This window comes from Myotis brandtii, unplaced genomic scaffold, assembly GCF_000412655.1.
Source record: "Myotis brandtii unplaced genomic scaffold, ASM41265v1 scaffold48, whole genome shotgun sequence".
Lineage (NCBI taxonomy): Eukaryota > Metazoa > Chordata > Mammalia > Chiroptera > Vespertilionidae > Myotis > Myotis brandtii.
Window position 1 is genome coordinate 6,836,410 of NW_005368341.1, and position 13,394 is coordinate 6,849,803.

The following is a 13,394-nucleotide window of genomic DNA, read 5'->3' on the forward strand; positions in this document are numbered from 1 at the left end:
TGGAAGAGTCTGTGTAAGGCTTTTGCTTCTGCATCTGGGCCCCAGGCCTAAAATCAGCAGGGCAGGCAGTCTGGAAGGGAAGATAGACTTGAAGTGGGAGAGAGAAAGGACAAACTTGAACCTGCACCAACCTCTCATGCTTGCCAAGCCTCTAACTTGGATGAGGCAGGTGCCCTTCATCACAGAGCTAAACCTTGCCTGGCCCAGGGCTGATGAAGCCAAAAAATGTCACATCTGAGTTATTTCCTAGAATTACTAAGTGAATCTATCAAAGTAAACACCAGAGTTTATTTCCTCAGCATGCTGTTGATCTCCCTTACAAGAGTTTAAGAGCTACTATTTATTAAATGTTCTAAGAATGTACTTATGGAGTAAAAATTGGTGGTCCCACGCCAGTTGGGCAGCCTGCAAACAAACGTGTCTGTGTATATATGCTCACTGTAGGAAAGTTGGAAAATACTGAAAAGTATAGAGAAAACACACACAAAGGCACAATAACTTAGGCATTCCTTATTTCTCCCTGGAGCTGACCTCTTGGTTTATATTTTTGGGGTATAGGAGATACACCTTCCTACAAAAGGTATGGTTCACACATTTGGTATGAAGTAAGAACAGTTCCTAAAATATGCCCAGGGTGGCAAAACGAAATCCACAAAATGCCCCTCCCTTTTCTGGTCCATGACAGAATATCATTCTGAGTATGTGCAACATGTCTATGTATCTATGTACACACACATGTAAAACAACTATATGTATTTTTATCCCAGTGCCCTTATGCTTCCACTTACTTATGGCTGAGATGCAACTGTGTTTCAGACTTCTCTATGGAAAACAGTCCTGGAAAGCCTTTCAAAGCCAAGAACCTGAATGGTTTGGGATAATCTTTTCAGCTACTCACGTTAAGATTTATTTGTGTAAGAGCATTAAAGATCATCTTAAGAACCTCCTGTTAAAACAATATTAAAACAATCTAATACTAATGTAGAATATAACAATTTGAAATTCCAATTGAAGTGGCTGTTCACAAGAGAATTTGAAGTTTAAGCCAAAGTTACGATGAATTAGTATTAAGTATCAATAGCCATCTTAAAACACACCATCTCTGCCCCCAGGAAACACAGGGGTGGGGGTGGGGCCAACAGAAGAAATTTAAATGCAATATAACAGAATAAAATAGAGATTGATTTAAAGGAGCCATGGGAATCTGGAAGGTCCCATGGAGAGACAGAGTTGAGGGCCCTAAGTGAGCCACAATAGGTGGTAACAAGGTTATCAGAATTTTGCATGGTATCCATGTTCCTGAAAAAGGAACAGTTCAGTAGGCTGGATAGGATCTAAGCTGCAAGATGCTGCATGGTTCTTCAGACTTGTTTGTGCTATTTTATAGATGCAATAAAAACCATGAATTGATTCGGGATATGGGGGAGAAAAGAAGAAAAGCCCTTGTTGTGTGGTGGAGTTGGAGAAAACAGTATGAACAAGAACTCAGAGTCAGGAAAATGAGGAGAGTGTCCAGGGAACATTTCAGTGGTGGTAAGAAGGGGGAGACCAGGTTGGGACTAGACTGGGGCAGGCCTTTGACAACAGGAAAATAGGTATGAATCTACCCTGTAAGCAATGGGAGACATCGGTGTTTGTTGAGGAAGAAAGTAAAAATTCAACCTATTTTAAAAGATGCTGCAACAAAAAAATAAAATAAATGATACTACAAGTATTTATATATTTATAAAGTCAGTATATACTCTGGTTTTAAAATATTTCCTGATTTTAATAAATATCTTGCATTAAGTGTTCATTTTATCAGTCAGCCACTTTGATTTTCTTAAAATCTATTATATATTGATGAGGAAGCTGTCCCTCCAACTTATGAATACTACAACACTGCTGTTTTCTGTGTATACCATTTTTGATAGAAAGCCCTATTTAATTGTTTAAATGAAATAAACCAAAAGTAAATACATTGCAAAAATACATTTTAATACATTGTGGAAAATACATAGTGAAAAATACATGGTATTAAAATGTGTTTTTTAAAATACATTTTAATACATTTAAAATACATTGAACATTAGCATTTAGATAGTTATTTACAATGGTATTTACAATCAATTTTACTATAATTTTTGTGAACAGAAAGATAACTACAGAGAGCTAACTATGGACATAAAACTATCTCCAGCTGCTTCCTTCTAACACACAAACCGTACCTGGGTAGAAAGGGGTAACAGTTAATAGTGCTACATTTCAAAATCATTCTGATTAAATTAGGTCCTGACAAATTCTTCTGGGTTAAAAAATGCTAAGTCAGAAGAGGAGGCAAGTGTGCACAATCTCCACTTCCTCCCATTTTCACAGTGTTGCACCCTGACTTCACTGACTTGCACTTGAAGTAAACCTGTACCTGAATTCTGGGAAATGTCACAAACAACAGGCCTTCTAAATCCAATGTATTGCTTTAAGCCCATTATTATGAGTTTATAGCAGGTGGTTTAACTTTGGGGTAGACTTCTTTAGATATCAATGCTAACGATCTATTAAACCTTTATTTTTAATTACAAAAAATTTAAAAATTTTCAATTATAGTTGACCTATTAATCATTTTTACGATTAATGGCTGTTCTAATGGTCAAGAAAGGACCAAGTGGGGTACCTCAACTGTCAGTGTTTCCTGTGTGCTTTTAGTGAAGTTAACTGTCTGCACTATAAAATCTTATGGTTTGATTGAAAGGCTTGTTTTGACTGGTAACTGATATTAAGATCAACAAAATGATTCTGAATCCCTCTTTGCTACAGAAGAATTAGATGCAAATTTGAACGGCCTGAGCTAATAAAATTATCCACCGATCACTTTCCTTCAGGTTAAAGCAGCCAGCAGTCTGCCATGGCATTTCCTATACAGAAGTTTGTGTAACTTTGTGACAGATAAACCGGTCATAGCTACATTTTATTGCGTTAAGTCCATCAGAAATCCAAACCTTAATTCATATTTTGTCCTTATAGAAAAATACAATCCATTTTATGAGTTTCTATAAATAAATTATGGATAAAAAATAGACACTGTTTCTAATGGTCTCCTTGGGAAGATACCCATGCAGACTGTAACATTTAACTTCAAAATATATTTAATTCTTTTCTATCCTTTTTTGTTTTCCAAGTGACTAGTAATAAATAAACTAATGATTACTATGTGGTAGGGAAAAACTTTTTAGTCATTTTTCCATCTAAGAATTTCATTAAATGAACATGTGGCATATCTTGTAGTAATATGAATAGACAATAACTGGAAATCCAGTTTTACTTTTTAAACTACAAATGGTTGGCAACTGTTTCCTTAATAGTTATTGCAGGAGTAGGTCCAACATGAGTCCATATATAGCCCTTTTCTGGTCTGGTGGGAATTGTGGGAAATGGTGATGAAAGTGACTTGAAATATTCAGAGGGTGCATGACAAACAAACTCCAAGTATTCCATCTTCCTGGGAAGATCCTCCTCTGGTCCTAAAGGCGCCAATGGAAAGGTTAAACACATTTTGAACATGGATATCATTATCATAAAATGTTAAAATACCTAGACACTAGGAGAAACCAGTCTGGTCGTACCTGACGTTAGTCCTTGGAACATATATTACTATGAAGTTACTCATCATTTTTTCTATTTTAACTGCTTAAGGAATATAGCATTCTCCCCAAAACAGTGACTCAATATAGAAAGGAATCTTAAAAAAAAATATTTAGCCTTATACCGTGTTTATTATATATGCCCGCACTGTTCTTAGTACTGAGACATATCAATACATTGAATCCTCGAAAAGCCCTCTGTGGTAGGCACTATTATTATTTCCATTTTACATATGAGGAAAATGAGACAAGGATTAAGGAACTTGCCCAACATCACACAGCTAGTAAGTGTATAGGCTACGAACCCAGACAGTCTGGCCCCCGAGTTTGTGCTCTGGCATCTGAGGAAGAGAAAGAGGTGGGAGAGGAGCTGGAGGAAATTCTGTCATATCACTGCCTCTGCTGACAATCCTATCCAATCGATCAGGTAGAGGCCCGTAATTCGTGCACTTGGGGAGAGGGGAGGACCCGGGGGAAGGGGGTCCCTCAGCCCAGCCTCGGGGAATGTCTGACTGATGGCTTAGGCTTGCTCCCCATGGGGATGTTCATCAGTGGGGCATCCTTAGCGCTTCCATGGAGAAAGGATCGGCTCCCGCCACCACCACTGTGCTCGCCAGCTGTGAGCCCGGCTTCTGGCTGAGTGGTGCTCCCCTATGGGAGTGCACTGACCACCAGGGGGCAGCTCCTGCGTTGAGCATTTGCCCCCTGGTGGTGTGGGCGTCATAGCAACTGGTCATTCTGCCAAAACCGGCTCTCTGACATCCCCCCAAGGGATCCTGGATTGCGAGAGGGGGCAGGCCAGGGTGAGGGACACAACCGGTGCACTATTGGGGCCGAGGAGGAACACTGGAGGTTGGCCAGCCGGGGAGGTATCACGGGAGGGCTCCAGGGTGTGTCCGGCCCGTCTCGCTCAGTCCCGATCAGCCGGACACCAGCAGCAAGCTAACCTACCGGTCGGAGCATCTGCCCACTGGTAGTCAGTGCATGTCATAGCAACTGGTCGACTGGTCAACTGTCTGCCTCCTGGTGGTCAGTGCCCATCATAGCAAGTGGTTGAGCAGCCTCAGCATATCATTAGCATACTAGAGGCCTGATGCACGAAATCTGTGCAAGAGTAGTCCTTCTTTCCCCAGGCTGCTGGCACCTGCTATCCCTCTGGCACCCAAGACCTGAGTTTCCCTCTGGCCGCCAGCAGGCACCCAGGTCCCAGCTTCATCCGGAAGGTCATTTGGGAGGACGTCCAGTCTAATTAGCATATTACACTTATATCATTATAGATTACGCTTTGATTGGTTGAATGGCTGACGGGACACTTAGCATATTAGGCTTTTATTATATAAGATAAGCAGAAAACTGGTCATGTATCAAACTTGACATGCAGGAGACAATAACAGTGAAATGTTATTTGTCCCTGAGTTCTACCTAAAAATGTTGTGTTTTTTCCTCAGTGCAAAAGTAACCCATGCCCATTGCAGAAAGGTTACAAAGTTCAGAGTTACAGAACTCTGAATACTTTCAAAATTGAATTACTCAGTAACTTCTTGTGAGTCTACATAAAGAATTATTTGTACCATTTCTTTTGGCAGCACTGAAATTAGTCAGAGTACAGTGGCTGCCATTTCAATGATCGACAATGATATGTTATAAAAGGTCTAGAACAAGCATGTCAAACTTGCGGCCCAGACAATATAATGGGATGTAAGAAACGTTTTCATAAAAATTTTGTAACTTAATTTTTACAATAGCGTTATACATAATTATTAATAAAGAACTACAACGTTCGTTAATGACTGATTACTATAATCGTGTTGCATTCATTTCCCTTACATGCAGATGCACCATTTCTCTCCACTAATACTAGCAGCGAATATTTTAGCAGCCGACTGCCACATCATTAGTCTTGTACTGACTTGTTTGGTGTGCGCAACAGGAAATATTTTGCTTTGGAGAATAAGAAAAATAGGTTTATTTGTGTTACACTTACTAATTTGTGCAGTTATTCAGTGTCTGGTAAGTTAATGTTCAAGAAAAAATATTAATTTTTATTGAAATGTTCTATTATTTTCTGTTAACGATTACTCATTTATTTCAGCCCTTTGTATTTCAGCCCTTTATGTCTCTATCGAAATAAACTTACGTTTTTATGAAAATTGAAGCTTTTGTTTTTTTGTGGCCCACATACACTTAAACCTTGTTTATTTGGCCCCTGTTAGCCTTTGAGTTTGACATGCTTGGTCTAGAACAGCCGTGGGCAAACTACGGCCTGCATCCGGCCCGTTTGAAATGAATAAAACTAAAAAAAAAAAAAAAAAAAACCCTTTTATGTAATGATGTTTACTTTGAATTTATATTAGTTCACACAAACACTCCATCCATGCTTTTGTTCCGGCCCTCCGGTCCAGTTTAAGAACCCATTGTGGCTCTCGAGTCAAAAAGTTTGCCCACCCCTGGTCTAGAATGATTATGTGTGACATGAAGAAGGATGCATATTGAGAATATGTAAGATTCTAGAAATAACTGTGATAGTTCCTTAAGAAACTATTTTTAGTAGATTTTTATAAGTAACCTAAATAACCTAGTTCCTGAGCAATAAATTCTTTTAATAGTTTAATCTTGGGTCACTTAAAAAAATTTTATCCACATTACTTTTTAGTAGGTGCATACAGGCCTAACTCTAAACAACTGACAGCGCTCAAAGCCCAGCTGTATAAAATGTTTCTCTGTTTTCTATAAAGCTCTCTATGTGTACTTAATGGTACTTAGGCTTCTTTGTTATGGACTGAATTGTACCCCTCTCTAATTCATATGTTGAAGCCCTAACCCTCAAATGATGGCATTTGGAGACAGGGCTTAGGGAGGCTATTAAGGTTAAATGAGGTTATGAGGGTGGAACCCTAACCCGCCAGGATTGATGTTCTTCTAAGAAGAGACTGAAGAAGGACTGTGTACAACAAGAAGGTGACAGTCCACAAGCCAGGAAGAGAGCTCCACCAGCAACTAACGCTGAGAGCACCTTCATCTTGGACTTACAGCTTCCAGAACAATGAGAAAAATAAATTTCTGTTGTTTAAGCCATTCAGTCTGTGGTATTTTGTTATGGTGGCCTGAGCAGACTAATGCATTCTTATACCTAATAACAGAGACTTACCTCGGTCCAAGGACCTGTACCATTTGACAAACTCACCTATGATGTAGGATGCAGGATCGAATCGGTCCGTGGGGCTAGAAAGAGTGGGGATGAGCCACGTCAGTGCTGCGCTCTTCTCACAGTACTGGTCCTGGATAAAACCCCGGATCTGGGCATAGTAGGATTTCCCATCTTGCTCATCAATCACAGAAACAACATCTCCAATTTGGTAATATACCCCCTGGTGGAAATAGAAGATAATCCCACATTTAAAATAAATAGAACAGATAGAGAGACCAAGATGGCGGCATAGGTAAACACTGGAGACTGCTGCCGCAAACAACCACTTCAAAAATACAACTACAAGACGGAACGGACATCACCCAGAACCACAGGAAGGCTGGCTGAGGAGAGACTCTTCAACTAGAAGGAAAAATAACAGCACACCGAGGCTCAGAGGAGGCGCAGTGTGGAAAAAACTCAGGTGCGGAGGTGCGCGCGCAAAGCGGGCTGGTGGCTGAGAGCGCGGTTGTCGTTTTCGGTCAGGGGGGAGTCTCAGACTCTGAGCTCCAGATACGGGCGAATCGCTGGGGACTCGGACCCAAACGGGAGAAGCGGGAGTGTCTGGCATCAGTTGGAAGGCAGCTTTCCCTCCGAGGTTTGCAGCGGTTCCGGGGGTTCTGAGAAGCAGAGCCTCTGGGAACAGGACTGAGGGCACCATAACGGCTCCCTCCGCCCGCCCTGTTGAGCCCGCCCCGCCCAAGCCCTGCGCAGAGCCATTTGCCGGATCGCCGCAGGCAAAGGCTAGATTAGCGCCCCCCCAGAGGACAGAAGTTTTCCCACTGCAGCAGACACAGCTGATTCTCACAGCCAGTCGGCCTGGTGGTCAAATCCCTCTAGTATTAACTACAACAATCAAGGCTCAACGAGAACAAGACTGCGCACAAAGACCACTAGGGGGTGCACCAAGAAAGCATAAAAAATGCGGAGACAAAAAAACATGACAGAAATGGAGGATATAGAGCTAAAAATCGCAATTTTGAGGGCTTGCAAAAATGTGCTAGAAGCTGTCAATAAACTTGAGGAGAGAGTCACGAAAACTAATGAGACCCTCGATGCTATGATAAAGAACCAACTAGAAATTAAGCATACACGGACTGAAATAAAGAATATTATACAGACACCCAATAGCAGACCAGAGGAGCGCAAGAATCAAGTCAAAGATTTGAAATGCGAAGAAGCAAAAAACACCCAACCGGAAAAGCAAAATGAAAAAAGAATCCGAAAATACGAAGATAGTGTAAGGAGCCTCTGGGACAGCTTCAAGCGTACCAACATCAGAATAATAGGGGTGCCAGAAGATGAGAGACAGCAAGATATTGAAAACCTATTTGAAGAAATAATGGCAGAAAACTTCCCCCACCTGGTGAAAGAAATGGACTTACAGGTCCAAGAAGCGCAGAGAACCCCAAACAAAAGGAATCCAAAGAGGACCACACCAAGACACATCATAATTAAAATGCCAAGAGCAAAAGACAAAGAGAGAATCTTAAAAGCAGCAAGAGAAAGAGACTCAATTACCTACAAGGGAATACCCATACGACTGTCAGCTGATTTCTCAACAGAAACTTGGCAGGCCAGAAGGGAATGGCAAGAAATATTCAAAGTGCTGAATACCAAGAACCTACAACCAAGAATACTTTATCCAGCAAAGCTATCATTCAGAATTGAAGGTCAGATAAAGAGCTTCACAGATAAGGAAAAGCTAAAGGAGTTCATCACCACTAAACCAGTATTATACGAAATGCTGAAAGGTATCCTTTAAGAGGAGGAAGAAGAAAAAGGTAAAGATACAAATTGTGAACAACAAACATGCATCTATCAACAAGTGAATCTAAGAATCAAGTGAATAAATAATCTGATGTACAGAATGAACTGGTGATTATAATGAATCAGGGACATAGAAAGGGAATGGACTGACTATTCTTGGCGGGGAAAGGGGAATGGGAGATGCGGGAAGAAACTGGACAAAAATCGTGCACCTATGGATGAGGACAGAGGGTGGGGAGTGAGGGCGGAGGGTGGGGTGGGAACTGGGAGGAGGGGAGTTATGGGGGAAAAAAAAAAGAGGAACAAATGTAATCTGAACAATAAAGATTTAAAAAATAAAAAAAAATAAAAAAAGAAATGTAATAGTATTTTAAAATATATTTTTAAAGCATATAAAAACTTTTTTTTAAGATGTAATATACCCCCTGGTGGAAATAGAAGATAATCCCATATTTAAAATAAATAGAACAGCACCAGAGCTATGAATGGAAACTTCCTTAATGTAAAAGCAAGAGTTTTCAAAGTGGTCAGTAAAAGGGCTCTGAGAGGGACTGATAAACTGATGTGTATATGGTTGATGCCAATTCTAAAATTGTTTCACTTTTGAATGAAAAAAATTTTACACACACACAACTTGCATCTGGAGAAAATGTGCTTATAAAAATACTTTTTCTATCACAACAATACTGTCCCTATTTTTTTGGCTAGAAAAACTGAGCTGTAGAAGTGCTGCTAAGTGACTTGCTGCAGCTGAGGTTCCTACACTAGCTCAGCGGTCTGTTTCTATACTGGCTTGAAAATCAGTGCTTATCTGGTGAAAATATGCTCTATATACCTTCCTCCTCAACCATCAATTAGGGAAAAGAGATACTACAAACTGAAGCCAAAGAAATGATAGAAGCTCTTCTGATTGTAATAGGTCTTCAGGGTAGGTTTTTACCCTCAATTTACCATACCTTTCCCCAGTCTCACTGGCAGCTGTCTCCTCCCTTCCTCTTCTCTGATATTCTCTCACAAGACAGTTACTGGTATTTCTGGCATTCAAGGGTTCATGTCTTATCCATACTCTACTTCATACCCAACTAACTAACCTGTGCATATTTTGTGTTTAGAACCCTTATAACTCTGCCTCTGCCTTCTACCCTATGTCCTCTTCCCTGGGTCTTGAACTGGAAATAATCTCTCATTTGAACATCCATAATAGCTGATCCAAATATTTATGACACTCAGCACTTCCTTAGGTGGGTGCAGGAACCAGCCTGCAAGGGTGATTCATTGCTGCTTCCCTCAAAATAGGGCCTTGGCAACAGATAAGCTGCTGGGGTGCGCACCTAAACCACAAAAATGATTCTGAGAAAATATTTCCAGTAACTGAGTTGTGACATGAGCACCTGACAGACCAGGAGTTTCTCCTGGATGCTTTATCCATATGTCCGAGGGTGACCGTTGCATCTGGATCATTATGGACGGGTAGAGTCAATGTGGGCCACATTCCCCTACCTGCTGGTTACTAACACATGGCACACAGTAATAAATTACTGATACTTGCAATAACAGGTCTCGTGCTTTCCATAGACACATGCCTAAAAATCATTAGTACATGAAGTTCTTAGCTTAGTCAGTTGCTCCTGGACTTAATCTGTAAACTCTGTGTTTAGCTGTGAAAATAACGCACACATTTGAAAATGTGATGATGATAATTGTTCCTATTCACTGAGAGTTAGGTGCTTACTCTCACTTGATATACATGATCTCACTTGACCAAATGAGTAGTTTCTATTTACAATCCCTATTTTATAGAATCTATATAATATAGATGAAGAAACATCAGAGAGCCCTGGCCAGTGGTGCTCAGTGGTTGGAGTTTCGGCCCTTGCACCGAAGGGTCATGGGTTTGATTCCCAGTCAAGGGCACGTACCTGGGTTACAGTTTAAATTCCCGTCTTGGTCGGGGCATGTACGGGAGGCAACCAATTGATGTCTTTCTCACATAGATGTTTCTCTCTTCCCCCCACCCCGTTCTACTCTCACTAAAAACATTATATATATATATATATCCCCTCAGGTGAGGATTCTTGGACTCCCTCTGTCTCACCATGGACTTCCAGTAGGTGCTACTCCCCACTGCCCTTATCCTCCCACTTCTGCTTAAAGGCATTTTAGAATCCCAGTGCTGACTACCCATTAGACATCCTCTAAATCCTGCCTCTGTTCTTCTCACCCTTCAGTGCCATCACATTGTCTAGGATAGCTCACTCTCATAGCTCCACACCATACGTTGGTATTTTAAAAATGATTCTCGGGATCTATGTTAAGAAATTCTCAAGATCCTCATCATATTTCAACAGGCAACTTCCCCTACCATCTCAGCTCTGAGTGAGATGTTTTATAACAGCTACCTCTGGGAGAAACAGCTTAGAGAAGAATAAAAAACACAATCACACAGACCTTCAGACCCACCCAACGTTTTAGTAGCACATTATACAGTAGGCCCAAATCGTCCCCAGTAACTCTACAGGTGTTTACCTTGTAGAAGATTGATTCTGCAGTGATTATGGTGGAAACTGACTCAGGCGCTTTGATGGGCTATGAAAAAAAAAAAAAAAGGTAAAATTATTAGCACATTCATACTGTGTATGTGTGTATATAGGCATTTTTTCCAACCATATATGAGAGTTCTGTAATTTGAGAAATACTAAATTTGTTGTGTGGTGACAAAAACTGCAAAAAGACAAATGATTTTCTGAATGTTGTTGCCAAGTGCAATATGAATATTTCCACTGCTCTTTCTGCTATCATTCGCTTAAAAATGGCTGGGAACTAGAGGACAAGCTTCTGATTATGCTGCTGAGAGCTAACACAAGCCCTTTCCGAGCTTTATTACATTTTAACATTTTAGGTATAAAAATGTATTGCCTGAGCATGACAGAAATGAAATAAAAAATGGGTGAGCACTAAGTGAGAAAGTGCTTCCTTGATGACATTTTCCGTCTCAACCTGACTATGGAACCAGCTATGACACGTGAGATATTATCAGAACCCATTTTCTAGCAAGCCTGAACTAAGGCTAAAAGAAACTTTCTTGGGAGTTCTTATTAATCTGCCACCATTCACCCACCACTGAAATCTGTTCTTAAGCTGAAATATACTCTTTTATGCCACAACAGAGAAAGCAGGCCTCCCAAAATATGTCTTGGTATCATCCTTGAAGAGTTTGCTAGAAAAATTGATACTGAAATAATTGCAGAGAATATAGTCTATCATACTTAAGAATAAAACATGTTTTAGTGATACAACTATAAATAATCAAATGAATATTTACTTAACATGTTTTGTCTAGCCAACAAATGACTCATTTTTAGAAAATTAAATTATTAAAATCTTAAATGAATTAGAGACAACTACTCTTAGTAAGAAAAGAATCCACCATCTGTACAATATCCTGGAGGCCCCTTTGTGTTTTATGAGTGGATGTGCCTTTACTGGTCAGCCAGTCGTTCCTGTTCTGAAAAGGAAATGTCACACTGAGGATTTAAAAAGCTGCCTACAACGCATTGTCCACTGCGTCTGACCATGTCCCCTTGTGTTTACAAAGATAAGGAGAACTTACTGCACTGAAAATGTGCTTGCAACCACCCCCACCACCAGTCTTTCAACAATCTGTTTTCTTACAGCAGAACAGGGAAAGGTTTAGCAAAATTTTAATTCATATTCATCAAACTGATCCTAAGTCAGTAAAATACATTTTTTTCTGGGGCTAAAATAACAAATACGTAAACAAGTTCCAGTATTATTTACTCAGATCTTTACAGGAGGAAAAAAGGGTCTCCTAGTGTCCTTGGCCATACCATGAGCCTTTGCATCAAGAAGCCAATAAGGCGCATCCCAGGCGCACTTTTCCTCCAGGCGCCTACTGTGTACCTCCCAGAGGAAAAGGAAAAAGGAAACCCGCGCTTCCTGGAAAGAGGGGAAGCCCCGGGCAAGTGTGGGCCACGCCTGGTCACCACCAAGGAGGAAGGTCACGGTGGGATGCAGGCAGTGGCAGGACACATTGCACACAACGCCATGACAGCGGAAACACACACACACACAAACACTATCCACAACCACCTTACGTTTTTTAATTTAAAAATGTGTCTTCGCCCTTTTCCTTTGGTGGAAACCTTCTTCTCGGCAGCTGGAGCAGACTTGTACTTGGTGTTGCGGAGCCGGGCGGACCTCCGGTGGATTTCCTGCTTACTCTGCTACATCAAGAATAAAAGAGAGAGGAATGAATGAACAGTGCGGGAAGGATGCTGTCCCGAGGCAGCCACCCTACAGGGGTCCCGGCGCGCGCCCCTCAGCCGGGCCTTCCCTCCTCCTGCTGGGCGACCCCGTTATCTGGGCTCCGGGAAGCAGGGCGGGGCCTCGGCGAGCATCGCCGGAGCCTCCGAAAAGTGGACGACTGTTCACGGGCACTGACAGCAGAGAAACACCCGGCAACTCATCCCTCCGCGGGGAGCTCCTGCCGCCTCTAAAAGGGCGTGAACGGGACGGAAAGACGAGACGCCCCTGACACCGGGCAAGCCCTGCAGCAGGACCCTCGGCACCCGCCTGCGCATGCGTGTGGCTAACGGGCCGGCTGGTTGCTACCCCAAATATTACCACAATGGAGGGATTCCCAAGGGTTTTTAATTTTCATGCTTCTTTAGACTATCAATTTCTCGTAAGAAAAGGTGCTTAGAATGGGCCGAGCCGGTTAAGATCTCATCGGGGTGGGGGGCGGCCCGCGGGGGGGAAGGAGGAGCTCACCTGCTTGCCGCTCCCGCCCCCGTTGCTCT

General features: G+C 41.6%; 1 protein-coding gene across 1 annotated transcript in view; it reads right to left on the reverse strand.

Moving 5' to 3' along the window:
- Positions 1-1,956: 1,956 nt before the first annotated feature.
- Positions 1,957-13,394, reverse strand: part of GATAD1 (GATA zinc finger domain containing 1) — a 17,490-nt gene continuing 6,052 nt past the window's right edge. The window contains exons 2-6 of the mRNA XM_005876159.2: positions 13,366-13,392; positions 12,690-12,818; positions 11,101-11,160; positions 6,802-6,985; positions 1,957-3,497 (exon numbers count right to left, since the gene is read on the reverse strand). Of these exons, the coding sequence (XP_005876221.1) occupies positions 3,307-3,497; positions 6,802-6,985; positions 11,101-11,160; positions 12,690-12,818; positions 13,366-13,392 (591 nt within the window). The 3' untranslated portion in view covers positions 1,957-3,306. The remainder of the gene's footprint in view (positions 3,498-6,801; positions 6,986-11,100; positions 11,161-12,689; positions 12,819-13,365; positions 13,393-13,394) is intronic.